The sequence below is a fragment of the Phocoena sinus genome, chromosome 1 (assembly GCF_008692025.1).
Source record: "Phocoena sinus isolate mPhoSin1 chromosome 1, mPhoSin1.pri, whole genome shotgun sequence".
NCBI classification, from domain to species: Eukaryota; Metazoa; Chordata; class Mammalia; order Artiodactyla; family Phocoenidae; genus Phocoena; species Phocoena sinus.
The window spans coordinates 42,226,471-42,242,398 of NC_045763.1; the positions used below are offsets into that span (position 1 = coordinate 42,226,471).

At 36.4% G+C, this 15,928-nt stretch overlaps 1 protein-coding gene across 1 annotated transcript in view; it reads right to left on the reverse strand.

The window, feature by feature from the left end:
* Positions 1–15,928, reverse strand: part of FAF1 (Fas associated factor 1) — a 492,565-nt gene that overhangs the window by 137,648 nt on the left and 338,989 nt on the right. Inside the window, exon 9 of the mRNA XM_032640813.1 lies at positions 396–491. Coding sequence (XP_032496704.1) covers positions 396–491 — 96 coding nt within the window. The remainder of the gene's footprint in view (positions 1–395; positions 492–15,928) is intronic.

Here is a 15,928-nt window from a genome sequence, read left to right on the forward strand (position 1 = left end):
TGTCACCTAGTATTGAGGACAATGCCTGGCTCATAGAAGGTGCTCCAACTCAATGAGTTAAAAGAACTCCAGGATGAATCCTAATAAATGTACTCAACTATATGGTCAGCAGCAAAGAAAATTCCTTTGTTAACCTGACAGTTTTAAGTAAAAATTATTTCAACCAATCCACCCAAATTCTGTCTGTTTGAAACATGAAACTTACAGAACAAGAAGGAGCACATTAGCAATAATCTCGCATGGAAAGTTTCTGCCTTTAAGAATTTACTGAGACTTTATTCACGCTACATTAACTTTATCTATTCACTGCTGTGGCAGATAAAAAAGAATAGGAAGTGGGCATGTGAGTGGAGGATAGGCCTTCTGTTCAATGAAAAGCAAGCAAACAGGCTTACCTCTTCGGATTGCTCCCGGGTCTGTGCAGGTGAAGATCTTCTTCCCACTGTAAGTCGATGGCACGGATATGAAAGCCCTGATTCAGCAAGACACATCTGCAAAAAGTAGAATCCATCATTTGTAAACAAAATGAAGTCATATTTCACAAAAAAGTTTTACTTTTCAGGTATTTTCTATTATTTCTGAAGCAAGATTAGAAAGTTCACTCTAGTAGCCTAGGCATTACATTCAAAGGAAGGCTTTGAAAATTTGAAAAATTTTCCATATACGGATGTTACAACAGCAAGGCTATTTTTCATTAGACAATAGACTGGAGCTCCGGGAAACTGTAACAAGCCTAAAGTAAAGCTAATCATATACACCTCCCCACCCCAGCATGTCTGTTACTTTTCTGATTAGTAGAATAACACCTCTATTTCCCAATTCCCAGGGCAGTACTTTATAAATCTATTTTGAAGGGTACTTGGAAGAGTGTTTGTCGAAGGCATTTAAAAAAAACAAACACATTTCTATACATGGTAACAATGTCATTTATGCTCTAATCAATATTAATCCACAATTTCAGATCATTATAGCTGATGAGTCTATAATATATGTAAAGCTCCTAGCACAGTCCCTGGCACACAGACATTCAGTTTTATTACCATTATGATCTAAAACGCTAACCAAATTTAGCCAAAACAATGAAAGTAATATATATTTATTTCTATTGAATTTTATTTTGGGTCTGATATTAAATAACTATTTTGAGATTTAAATTAAATTTAGGAAAATATGAATGCATGTCACTTTTGTCTGCATAAAAGAATTAAAACAATATTAAATAGCCAAAGGACGGTATTTTTCTTTGGTGTTAGTAAAATGACACACATTTAATGTACTGATGCTATACAGTGAAGTTCCTTTTATTCTTATTAGAAATAAAATAGGGTATCCACTAGCACACTGAAAGCATTCATTATAACTTTGGGGGAGGTGTGAATTAAACTGATATATGAGGAAACCCAAATATCTGTAAATTCATAGGGACCAGACACAATAATGGGTCAGTCCTAACTACAATTCAAACGTGTTATAATTAGGCTAATTATCTGAAGACAAATACTGGAATGGAAGATGCAAATGTCACCTAAATATCCAGGTATTTTCAGTCGTGTATGGTATGTGCTGTCGTATAGATTATACAGATAAAAATCATGTGCTTTTTTATTGTTATCTTTCCTTTAGTCTCATTAGAGGTTTTTGTTTGTTTGCTTTTGCACCTAGATATTTTAGCATTGTATTTTACAAATGCTAGAAGGCCTGATTAATAAAATAAATAAATAAAAGCAAAACTGCAATGACTGTCATTTCTACTCAATGATATCCATCAAAATAGTTGTCACAATTAGCTCAATTTATTTCATTTCAGTACAAATAAAAGCAAAGCTAAGCCGGATAAGAAGCACAGGCAAAATTTCAAGACATGCTGCCTTCATTTTTTCATTTGAAAAAAGTTCTCCTCCCTCACTCTGAAATCCTCTGGTAATGAAATAGTAATGATGGTAAATGTCACTGACAATCAGAAGCAGTGTAGTGTAATGGAAAGAGAACTGGAAGAGCCAGAAAAATCTCAATTTAAGTACCACCTAGCTTCCTGATCTTGGAAAAGTCATTTCTCTGTTCTAAGCTAGAGTTCCCTCTTCTATTAATAGAGGTGAGTAATCCCTGCCCTAACTACCTCAATGGACTTTTGAAAGGGTTAAAAAGAATAAAATAAGAAAAGATGGCTTTGAAACTATACTGAAATAGGCAGAAGAGCTGTTATCACTCCAATGGTCATTATTTTTAGGACCTGGCGAAGAGGAATGGTGATTAACTTCCACTGTCACTACCTTTGCATACAGAGCAATCGTAAATTAAAAGAGGACATATTTTAGGAGGAGCTGGAGGAAGGCGCTCACTAAAAGTACATGGTACTACAAATGGGCTGGCTCTTTAATGGGCTTGTCTCCAGTTATCAATATTAACCTTCCCCATAGCTACTAAAATTCCTGAAGATAAGAGGACAGTGGCCAGCACTTTCTCCTTAGTCTATAGCTGAACAAGTAGGCCTCACTCTACACTGAGGAAATTAAAGGGTCAAGAATTTCTATGTGCCTGGCATTGATTAAATATAAGGCATAGTGTCTGTTTTAAGGGAACAGATATACCAGTCGGGGAGACAAGAGATACACATAGGAACAGAGACAGAAAAAGGAATACAAATGAGTCAAGCTGGGATTATATCACAGTCTCAGTAGAGCTGGGGACCCCTTGGAAGGGACAATAGTTACTTAGAGAGTGATTTCAAGAAGTTAGGGCTACAGTAAAGGTTTGCTGGGACTCATGACCAAAGCTGTAACAGATGTGAAGTCAGAAGGCGGAGGTTCCCGGCTGGCTAAAGCACTCAACGACAATGGGCAAAATCACTTAGAATTTCTGTACTCCAGTTTTCTTACTTAGAAAATGGTGTATTACAATTGTTCTATTTCTCTCACAGAGTTGGTATGAAGATCCAATAAGATAATGTATGTGAAATCAAATGGTTATGTAATTGTAAATAACCAATATTATTATCATTGGAGTATTTATTTTGCAAGAAATTAGAAAAAGAAATTTCTAGGTTTGTTTGACTAGAAATTTGCAGGTTTGTTTGACTTTATAGTTGAAAATTTACATTTAGATTTACATACATCATATTAGTTAATTAACCTCTATATAATGGTAATCTTTCAATCACAAGATTGCTTTAAACTACTTTTTCACTAACCTCTCCCAATCCTTAAGTATCCAGAAGATTATACCCCTAGGTATGTGGTAAGTATGTAGAATTAAACAGTAAAATAAAGGAATCTTGACTTTATCCTATATTGAATTTTTGAACCCATTTTGAATCTCTGCATCTGCCATGATGGGAAGTCAAAGAATTAAGTCTAATATAGCCAGAAAAAAACTGAATAAAGAGTTGAAAATAGATTTTGAAATGAGTCACAGTCCTTCACTGTACTAGGTTAAAGCAGTTTTTCCCCAGAAAGTAACACTGTGAGTTATATTCTTTCATTAACTACTTGAACTTGCATACTTAAAACACATTGGTGGGGTGGAAAAATTTGTAAACTGGTAATCTCTAGGAACAGAAATACTCAAAAAAGGCTTTCTATATAAAGAACAATGATCCCTATTTGAGCGAATACCATAAATTTAAGCTTGAAATTATACTGGAAATAAACACAGATCTTGGCTATGTAACGAATAAGAATACAGATAATATTTGTAACTGAAAAGTGGAGAGGACAAAAAAACGTGTAAGTCTAGCTTAACACTGTAGAAGGTTCTATGAGGGCAAGAACGGGGCCTGTCTAGTTCTCTCCTAAGCTTATCATTAAGAAAATTGTTAACAATCCCTGTAGTTGAGTGAAAAAAGAAAAATATCTCTGAGATTAAAATAAATGGCTCTAATGTACATGAAAATTGGATATGAGTATTATAAAACCTAAAAAATATAAATTGTAGGAGAGACACAGAATCAAAGAAATTCCATAAGACACTTATATACCTAAAATACCAAAATATAAGATTAGGTCTTATCTAAAATTCTTTCTCCGAAAACGTTGCCTTATATTTGTGTTTACAAAGGTTCTCGTATTACAGAGTGCCCCCTCAAATACTTTAATTTTAACTACAATAGACTGTTTGGGAAAAACAAATTAGCCTGAAATAACCCTTCCTCTCTCCTGTCAATGATGCTTCAGGTGCTTACAGAGCTCATCTGTCAGAACTGGTTAATAAAGGAGACAAGGATATTTAACACCAATTTCATGATTATTCTTAGAGGTATAATCTCACAACTGCAAGTGTTGGAAGTCCTTATAAATAAGCCTTTAAAAGATATTTTGGAAAATGTCTTGGGAAGATGATGAATATACACCTATAAGACAGATGAAACTAAACAAATAAAAAACAAAAAAACCATCGCTGCCCTAATGATACATAATAGAGATAGTATTAGACCAGTACTTTCTCACAGGGTTGGGATAAGCCTGAGCTAATATGTGTAAAGCATTAAGAACAATGCCTAGCCCACAGTAGATGCTCAACAAACGCTCTTTTTGTTATTCTGTGAATGAGTACTTGTGGCTTGGGATAAAATGACCAGTGAGAACATAACACTCATTCAAAATAATGCTAAATTAATGAATTAATTTGACAAGTATATATTCTACTACATTAACACAAAAAGCTTATATATTTTAAACTGTTCAACAAACTCCTCTTTACAAAAATAAGCGATTTTACAGTATTTACATTTTAAAAATAAGACCACATTTTTAAGCATGATAGCCACTGTAGGCAAGAATTCAAGCTGATTCTTCTTGTCAGCTGATGACTGAAAGTGTAACAGGGAAGAACAAATGTGACCCCATATTGGATCTGTTTCTTTTACTTTAACCTCTGTATTCTAACTGCTTTTTCTACAAGTTAGGAATGTTGCCTATAGCCTGAAAATATACATGATAGCCCATTCTCAAGGCTCTGACCTTCAAAGGTATAAAACTTTTCCATTCATATACAGATAAAAAGCTGCAGAACAGAAAATAACATTTGTCTTGTTGGAGGTTTACAGGAACACTGTGGCTGGACCTATCTATGTGGACAGCTGCAAGAACAAAGGATTCCAGCACTAAGAAGTTTGCAACAACCAACAACACCCTTCCCCTTTTAGTATAAAAGAAGCCTGAATTCTAACTCAGGTAAGATGGTTCTTTGGGACACTAGTACACCATCTTCTCGGTCTGCTGGCTTTCCAAATAAAGTCACTATTCCTTGCCTCAACAACTCGATTTATTGGCCTGTCATGCGGTGAGCAGTATGAGCTTGGACTCAGTACCATAAGGATGTCAAATTTGTTTTTAAATTAGACTTGAAGAGGGCTTCCCTGGTGGTGCAGTGGTTAAGAATCCGCCTGCCAATTCAGGGGACATGGGTTCGAGCCCTGGCCCGGGAAGATCCCACATGCCGCAGAGCAACTAAGCCTGTGCACCACAACTACTGAGCCTGAGCTCTAGAGCCCACAGCCACAACTACTGAGCCCACGTGCCACAACTACTGAAGCCTGCGTGCCTAGAGCCTGTGCTCCGCAACAAGAGAAGCCACCGCAGTGAGAAGCCCGCACACTGCAACAAAGAGTAGCCTCCACTCGCTGCAACTAGAGAAAGCCCACGTGCAGCAACAAAGACCCAACACAGCCAAAAATAAATAGATAAATTTATTTAAAAATAAATTAGACTTGAAGAAAAATGACCAAAATCAAGTAAATCTGCAGTGTTAATAAATAATCTGAGGAAAATGCAGGCACTTAAAAAATTCTTGTGGATTGTTAAAAGCAACTCTTTAATAACAGGAGACAGGTGAATGTAGCATGGACTTTTTGAATTAATAATACGTATTTAAAGTTCATCTATGTCTTTTCATGAATTGAGAGCTCATTTCTTTTTAGTGAGGAACAATATCCCATTGTCTGGATGTACCAGTTTATTTCTACATTCACCTACTGAAGGACACCTAGGTTGCTTCCAGGTTATGGCAATTATGAATAAAGCTTCTATAAACATCTGTGTATAGGTTTTTGTGTGGACATACGTTTTCGACTCCCTTGGGTGAATACCAAGGAGCACAATTGCTAGATCATATGGTAAGAGTATATTTATTTTTGTAAGAAACTGCCAAGCTGTCTTCTAAGTGGCTGTACCATTTTGCATTCCCACCAGCAACACCCACCAGCAACAAATGAGAGTTCCTGTTGCTCTACATCCTCACCAGCATTTGCTGTTGTCAGTGTGCTGGATTTTGGCCATTCTAATAAGTGTGTAATGGTATATCACTGTTATTTTAATTTGCATTTCCTGATGACATGTGCTTTAGCATCTTTTCCTATGTTTTTTTGTCATTTGTGGATATTCTCTGGTGAGGTGTCTCCTAAGGTCTTTGGCCCATATTTTAACTGAATTGTTTGTTTTTTTGTTGAGTTTTAAGATTCCTTTGTATATTTTGGATAACAGTCCCTTATCAAATGTATCTTTTGTAGATGTTTTCCCCCAGTTTGTGGCTTGTCTTCTAATTCTATTGAAAGCAAGAACTTTTAAAGTCAGAGTTCCTGAGTTCAAATTCACTTCTGCTAGTCACTGTTCTACTATTTACTCCAATCAATATTTTATATCTCAGTTTCTTCACCTATATCAAAGCTCAGTTTCTTCACCTATAAAAATGGATAATATTACCTCTCCTAACAGGCTTTCTGTGAGAATGGCTTAAAGAAGAATACATTTGCCACACAGTAGATATTCCAACAGTTAGTGAATACTCTTAAAATCTACTTGAAGTTCTTTCTTTTCTTCTTATAGAAAGTATTTAGTATTTTCTTAGGAAGACATTATGCCAATGATTCTCAAAGTGTGGTCTACAAACACAAGGTTCTTAAGAACCTTTTAGGGGTCCCACAAAGTCAAAATAATTTTCTAAATAAATACTTATATAGTATTTGACTTTTTCACTATGTTTTTTACACTGATGGTAAAAAAGCAATGGTGGGCAAAACTGCTGGTGCCTTAGCACAAACCACAGTAGTGACACCATATTGTGTTAAAGTCTCCAGTGCCATGTACTCACTGTAAAAATGCCAATTTCACTTAAGAATGTCGCTGTTGAATGGGCAAAAATTATTACTTTTAATTAAAGTTGATTCTTGAGCACATGCCTTTTAATATTCTATGTGACAACTGGGAAGTATGCATAAAGCACTCACACAGCAGAGAATTAAGGTTGTGCTGAGGGAAAAGCACTTGTATAATTGAGCTGTGTTCTGAACCAGCTACTTTTTCCATGGAACACTATTATTACTTAATGACTGGCAGACGAACTATGGTTATTCAGATTTAGGTATTTGACAGGATTCTCCTCCAAAATGAATGAAGCAAGCTTGTTATTTCAAGGCACAAGTCTGGAAATATTAATTGCCAATGACAAAATTTGAGTTTTCAAAATTAAAAATTAAAATTTTGGAAAATCATCAGCCACCATGGACTCAATAGCTCCCTAATGCTTAAAGACTTTTCTAATGAGATCGGTGGTGATATTAGCAGAAGTGATTTTTTGATATTATATAATGAAATCTTTCAACATTAGAAAATCTGTATAACTCAGAGGACCAATACTCTCCAAATAACAATGAATTCATGACGTTGTAAAATCAGGTATGGATAAAGGATCTACTCAAAGTGCAAGACAGACCAAGGGATATTGCTGTAACAAAGTACAAAAAGTACATTGATATGGCTCCAGATTCCACATTGAAACCAGCCTTTAGAAAACTATCACTTGTCAGTTTAGTATCAAAGAAGAATATTCACAATTATCTGAAAAGACTATTAAAATACTCCTCCCTTTTCCAACTACAGATCAGTGTGAGGATAGAGTTTCTTCATATACGTCAACAAAAACAACATATCAGAACAGGCTGAATTCAGAAGATATGAGAATACAAATTGTCTTCAATTAAGCCTGACGTTAAGGAGATATGTAAAAGTGTAAAACATCACTCTACTCACTAATTTTATTTTTTGGAAAATACAATTACTTTCCATAAAAGAAATGCTATTTATATTAACATATAATCAATTTATTATTGTTATCTTAAACATTTAATTTTTCTCAATATTAATTCTGAATATGACAAATGTCAGTAGATATAATCTACATAAACCAAAGCTCTTTGGCATCTTGATGACTTTTTAAGAGTACAAAAGGATCCTGAGACCAAAAAGTTGTGAACTGCTGGAGTATGCAATGTGCACAGATGAAACCAATTTTCATAAATAATAATGGCAATTATTTGAAACAATTGAGAAGCCTCCAAAGCACATTCTTCTATGAAGTTTGAGAATCTTCTCAATGTTTCCTCTTACATAATTTCCTTATAAACAAATTAAAATGAAATACCAAAACAATGTGCAAAATGTAAACCATCATAATTGATCACTGGCTATCTCTGACAAGTATTATTATTATTTTAGGCTTGGTCCTCAGGGTGTTTATTAGGCCCTTCTCAGTAATGCTTTCTTTAAACATATGGATTGGCTCCTAAAAGTATTTTTATTTTGTAGCGAAATTTTAGCCTTTCCCCAAATACACACTTGTAGCCTGTCTTTATTCCTCACTGTTAATGACACGTTAAGACATTTAAAAAGTATTGAACAAGAATTTAGGAGACCAGGTTATGGGACCTTGAGCCAGTCATCAGGAGAATTAACATTCTCTTGTGTAATATATGGGAGCAACCCACATGAATGACCTCTGAGATCCCTTCCAACTCTAATGGACTGTGATCTTAATAAGTCACTAAGAAAACTCAGTTCAGTCACCTGCAGGATCCTCACCCTGCATGTGACACACTTAGTAACACAAACTAACAGTTCTGAAAGTATAGCTTTACTATATGTATCTTTAAAAAATCAGTTTGTAAAATACAATTCCCTTGTGTTTCAAAAAGAACATTAATAAAAGAAAGTTTTTTTACAACCATGTTTTCAAGCTTGTCATCATCTTGACACCAGCATCATTAATTCCATCCAGGTTTGGGAATGCTACTGGGCACCAGCATTAAATACAATCAACACGGTATGAAGAATATATAGGGGCTTCCCTGGTGGCGCAGTGGTTAAGAATCTGCCTGCCAGTGCAGGGGACACGGGTTCGATCCCTGATCTGGGAAGATCCCACATGCTGCGGAGCAACTAAGCCTGCGTGCCACAACTACTGAAGCCCGTGCGCTTAGAGCCCGTGCTCCACAACAAGAGAAGACACTGCAATGAAAAGCTCCCGCACTGCAACGAAGAGCAGCCCCCGCTCGCCACAACTAGAGAAAGCCTGCGCACAGCAACAAAGACCCAACGCAGCCAATAAATAAATAAATAATTTAAAAAGAAATAGTGTTTTTAAAAAAAGAATATATACATACCACATATACACACAAACACTAAGTATTGCTTTATTGAGGTATAATTGATCTACAATAGCTACACATATTTTGAAGAGTATCATTTGATAAGTTTTGAAATACGTATATTTACCCATGAAACCACTCAGTAGTTTTAAAAATATTTTTTAACTAATTGCTATTATTGAGAGTTTAATGTGTATTGGTATTGTACAAATTGCTTTATATGCATTACTCCACTTAGTTCTCACAATAACCCTGCCAGATAGGTATTATTATAATCTCCTTTTTAAAGATGAGGATACTAAGCCTTACATAGATTAAGAAGTTTGGCCAAGGTCATACAGGTACTGAGTAGCAAACCAAAATTAAACTCAGGCAGTCTTATCTCAGAGCCATTTAAAAAGAATTCAATCAAACAACTATTAAGGCCCAACTATATGTTGTCTTATGGTCTGATAAACAATAATTACTTTCTTTGGCTTAATTAAAACAGCTACTCCTAGATACCATCAATTTGCCAGGTACTATATATTAAGTGCTTAACATATGTCTACCCTACATGATGATCCTACAAATTAAAGACAATCATGATTGTATAAATCATAAAACAGCCTTAGAGAGGTAGAATAATTTATGTAAGATCAATCAACCACTAAGTGACAAAGCAGATTTTACTCCAAAGGCCATGGAGTTTTCAACTACATCATGTTTCTGAGCAACACGAAGCCTTTTTACGAGCCCCGAAGATGACTGCTGGATCAACCCTTCAAAATTTTCAGAAGCTCACTGCTTAGCTAGACAGATTATTAAGGTAGTTTTAAGCAAAACTGAATCATGAGGCTGAAGTTTCATTTACTGCCAACCAGAGTGCAAATCAAAAAAGCTTATTTATTCACAATCCAAGCCTTTTTTTTTTTTTAAATCACTTATGTGCTAGAAAAGTCACAGAGCTTTTAATTTGTGGCAGGTTGAAGCAAGCATATTAAGAATGTTAGTTACCAAGTGCACCTCCACTTGTCTGGACTAGCCCACTGTCACATTCTTGTAGCAGGGTTAAATAGCAGTTTAGTCACCTCATAAAAAAACACACTGTTAAAAAGGAAGTGACTAATAATAATCTGGAACCAATAGAATATCATGAGATGTATAAGTCAAGATCAATTATCTACAAAACTCCTGTGTAAATAGCTAAAAAACTGTGTCCTCTGTCTGGCCTTGCTGTGTTATAGTGCCCAATTGATTTGGCAAGTTGGTAAGGTTTAATGAAATAAACCAACAATAACAAATTCTGAGGTTTTTTTTGTTATGTACATAAACATGAATGTTATCATATAAGAAAGCAGAGCTGGAAGAAACAAGGATGGCTTCCTACAGATGGCTTCATTTTAGACTCATAAGATACTAGAATCAGAAGGGTCCTTAGAATTCATCAATTGTGGCATCCCAGGCAGGAGACCACAGATCTTGAAGCCTTAACTGAGTTAAGCATTGCTGCCATACCCTCCCTGTCAAGCATCCCCAGCTCCATTCCAAGGTAGCATTGAGAATCTCCAGAGGGAAAGGTATCAGCAGCCTATTCTTAAACTTATTCTATCAGGAGTCCCATCATCCTCAACAGATTCCAAATGAAAGGCAGTTTCTTCTCACAAGATGTAGTCTAATCCTCACATTTAACAGGGAGAGAAACTGAGATGTAGAGAGGTAAAATTGTTTTCCCCAAGTCACATATCTGCTTAATGATAGCAAAAACATATTCTCTTGACTCGTATCCTACGTCTTTCTACTAACTAATGTTAATGGTGTTCTTCAGATGTTATAGTTAGTTGTAAAATAATAACTATCTTGATTTAATTACCTCAAATTTCTAAAAAATTTTAGAAAATATATATGAAAATAATCAGAAATGCTTCTGCCTTGTTCTTTGCTTCTTTTAATCTGCCTGGGAGCTTCAGAACAAGGAGAATCACCTGATGCTACTTTTCCACATTATGATTGCCTACCTTCATGCTTCTCTGCACTTGGTCCAACATTACCTTGAGTTCTTTCTATCAAGAAAGAAGGATGCTCAACACAGAAGTTTCTAAAAAAAATCTTCTATTGCATCCTAGCCCCTAAAACCAGATTACACCATAGGGAGATAAAAAGTTGCCCACTGCAACAGAATTAGATGTATTTTTATAAACTAAATATATAGATAATAACAGCATCCTTGAATCCTACTATTTATTGATTCTAATGAGTATACTTAGAAGAGCATCTGAAATACTTCAGAATACTAGAATACTACTGAAGAGCATTAAATTATGCAAGAAATACTGCCCTATTAGACCATTCTGATGCTGCCTAGTGGCATAGTCTTTCCCACACCTATTTAGCAAAAATGATCAGGTTTACTTGCATAAAGATAGTAGTACAGGCAAGCAGACAAGTTGTTATTTGCAAGGCAACTTTAAACCGAAGAAGCTATTTCAACTGAATCAAGAGTTCTGTTTTAAAGTCAACTATTTTGCACAGAGGCCAATTATCCATGTTGCAAATTAAAATGGTACTGGTTTCTCAGTTTCTGTCTCTACTGCTTTATGTTATTTAATTGCTTATGAGCACCCTCTGGTGGAGGGCAGAAGAGAGAAAATAAGATTAAATATATTGCTTCTAACCCACAAGACTGGTGAGGGGGAGAAAGTAATCTGAAACATGTGCAGATTTCTCTTGACTTTGCCCTTCTTCTTCCCTATAATTACTTCATAATTTAGAGCTATTTGCTGAATAAGCTATACTAACCATATCGTTACTCAGAGTTTATAACTTAGTCATTCAATAAACATTTATTAAGTTCCTATTATATGCCAGGTACTTGGATGCAGATAACCTGGCTTAGCATCCTAGTTTTGATATTTAATGTCATTTCCCAGGTAAGTCGCTTAACCTCGTAAGACTTCAGTTTCGCCATATGAGAAATAAGAATAATATCTTGGTTGACAATATTAAAAGATGATAAATAAAAAGGTGCCTAGAATAGTGGACTTAGTTAATTTTGCAATTTGAAACACACACACACACAACTTAATCTTTGGCTCTTTGACAGAAGGAAGGAATATCATATAGGTGTTTCCAGATGCAATGCAAAATTACTTGTCTTTTAAGAAATTTAAGCCTACTCACAGATATAGGAAACAAACTAGTGGTTACCAATGGGGAGGGGGAGGGGTGATTTAGGGGTGGGGGAGTGAGAGATACAAACTATTGGGTGTAAGATAGGCTCAAGGATGTACTGTACAATGCATGGAATATAGCCACTATTTTGTTTTGTAATAATTGTGAATGGAAAGTAACCTTTAAAATTGTATAAAAATTTTAAAAAATATATTTTTTTAAAGAATTTAAGCCTAGATGCCAATACTGGTATTGGTTAAGTGTTTATTGGTATAAGTTAAGTGTTTTATACCTTATTGGTATAATTTAAGTGTTTTACACCTTACGTCAACTACATTTAACTTAGTTAATATGTATTCTGAAACACACACAGAGCAACCAAATACATTACTTAACCTTTTCCACACCAAAGACATCCAGATGCTGACCAATACCTAGTAAAATATTATTTTCCTAGGTCAACAAAGTTTATTGAGATGTTTCTCATCTCTTCTCAAGAGCTTATATGACATTCTTATAAGTGTCACCCAGTGGAGAGTATGTTTATTTAGATATATTTTGGCTCTCAGTTTGTCTAAGAGCTCATCTGACATTCACTCTCTGCTTACGACTGGGATTTTTAAAAGTATATCTTATAAGTGATGTCCAAAAGTGGAACTTTCTACAAGTTTGCCATTTAACTCCTATGAGGTGAACTTAACCGAGACTGAGAGATAGGAAAACAGATTGTTGGGGATACATAAAAGTCACTGCTGCAGTGATTTCAGGAGACCAGTTAAGCCTGCTGAGAACTTTCAGCTTAAATACACTTAACGAGCCTATAAGCTACTTCTCTTCTGTCACCACCATTAGAGCAAAGCAAGTATTGTTCTTTTATGTCTTAAGGCTGCATGGTGCCTTTTTATGACTTTCTCCCATCAATGCTGCCTGTGATATTATTCCACGTGTTTAAAAATATTTGTGGCTAATATATGGAAAGAGCACTGTACATAGATAAAAGGACCTGGGTAAAAATCCTAAATCTGCCTCTTACTAAAGTGATTTCTGGACTTCCCTGGTGACACAGTGGTTAAGAATCCACCTGCCAATGCAGGGGACATGGGTTCGATTCCGGTCTGGGAAGATCCCACATGCGGCGGAGCAACTAAGCCCGTGCACCACAACTACTGAGACTGCACTCTAGAGCCCACAAGCCACAACTACTGAGCCCGCACGCCAAAACTACTGAAGCCTGCGCGCCTAGATCCTGTGATCCGCGACAAGAGAAGCCACTGCAGTGAGAAGCCTGCGCACCACAATGAAAAGTAGCCCCTGCTCACCACAACTAGAGAAAACCCGCGCACAGCAACGAAGACCCAATGTAGCCAAAAATAAGTAAATTAAAAAAAATAAAGTGATCTCCAAATTCTTTTCTCTCACTCTGAACCAACTTTTCAAGGCTGTAACATGGCCTACCTTTCCAGCTGTTATCCTTCACTAATTTTTATACTGTATACAGGTTTGTTTGCTCATTGATCCAAAAATATGCCTTGCACTTGTCTACTCCTAGGCTTTTGCTCATGCCACTACTCTCTCCTGGGTTCCTCTCCCCATTCTTCTCCACCCGTCCACATCACAGGTTTGTTAGGATTATTTGAGAAAAGTAAGTAAAAGCACTTCTTTAAAACTCAGCTCAATCTCCTCATGAAAACCTTCTATAACCTCCCCAACCTCAAAATAGTTTCTGTTCTCTAAAACACCTGGTGTCTTTCGGCAATCAGTCATACCTAGTGACACTTTGACAAATCTTCCACAAACAAACATCTTTCAGTCATCTTGTTACTTGAGGGGCGTACCAGAATCACAGTGGGAGCTGGGTAAGAGGAGACAGTGGAGATTTTAGAGACAGAGGTCTTACATGGGTAGGTCGGGGCCTGGGTTGAAGGCGCTGAAGCCTGGTTCAGGAATTGGACTCAACAGAGTGGAAAAGCCCAATATCTAGGGATCAAAACTCTGCCACTCTACATTGGTGGAAGTCTGCCCAGAGCATAGCCCTGTGTGATATTTCTGTCACTGGGGAAGAGGCGGTCCCAAGAAAGGCAGTGACACTACTTCAGTGGGTATAATAGATCAGGGAACCTGCTGTTCTAGAAGGTGAGGGAGTAAGGGAATATCCTACTGAATGAGGAAGGAATCTCATCCCCAAAACATACCCTACGTCTCCTGAATCATTTGTACAGGTGACAAGGAAATTTCTAGAAAAACGTGTGTCACTGTAAGGCGAATTCTTTGGTAATCAGGTGTCACTATACTTGCTTGGAGAGGTATATAAGCAGAGTGATTATGAACTTGACTCCAAAGCTACACTGCCAGTGTCTGAAATCCTAGCTCTGTATGACTCTGGATAACTCTCCTATCTTCTCAGTGCCTCAATTCCCTCCTCTGTAAAGTTTCTAAGTCAAAATACTGTTGTGAGGGGCTTCCCTGGTGGCGCAGTGGTTGAGAGTCCGCCTGCCGATGCAGGGGACACGGGTTCGTGCCCCGGTCTGGGAGGATCCCACATGCCGCGGAGCGGCTGGGCCCGTGAGCCATGGCCGCTGAGCCTGCGCGTCCGGAGCCTGTCCTCCGCAACGGGAGAGGCCACAACAGTGAGAGGCCCGCGTAACGCATTAAAAAAAAAAAAAAAAAAAAAAAAAAAAAAAAAAATACTGTTGTGAGACAGTGAGACAAACTAGTGAATATAACAAAAAAAGAAGCAGACTCACAGATACAGAGAACCAGTGGTCACTCGTTGTGGGGGGCAGGGGGAGGAACAAACTATCAGCTGTAAGATGGGCTCAAGAATGTACTGTACAACATGGGGAATATAACCAATATTTTGTAATAACTGTAAATGGAAAGCAATCATAACAAATTATAAAAATTTAAAAATAAAAACATTTAAAAAAAATTGTGAGGATTATCATTTATATGTATATATTATATATATGTAGATAGGTATAGGTAAAGATATATATCGATATATGGTCGATGGTAAGGATTTTGCTATATAATTCTGAGGAAAAGACAAACAGATGGTACTAAATTTGTTTTAAGTAAAGTGCAAAATATACTATTCATTCACTTAAATAATCGTTTCTGAGCATCTACTATGTGTCAAGAACTCAGCTGAGCGCCAAGGACACTGCCAATAGTGAACAGAGTTTCTACTTTAATGAAGTTAATAGCTTTCTAGGCTACAGGTTTGTGAATGAATTGAAGACCATGTTAGCTCTATTTTATTCTGCTATACCTAATCCTTGTTATCCCCTAAATGAGAATGCACTTGGCCTAGTTTGCTACAGTCCCATTCTACAGGAAAGAAAAATGAAGCTCATATTTTCA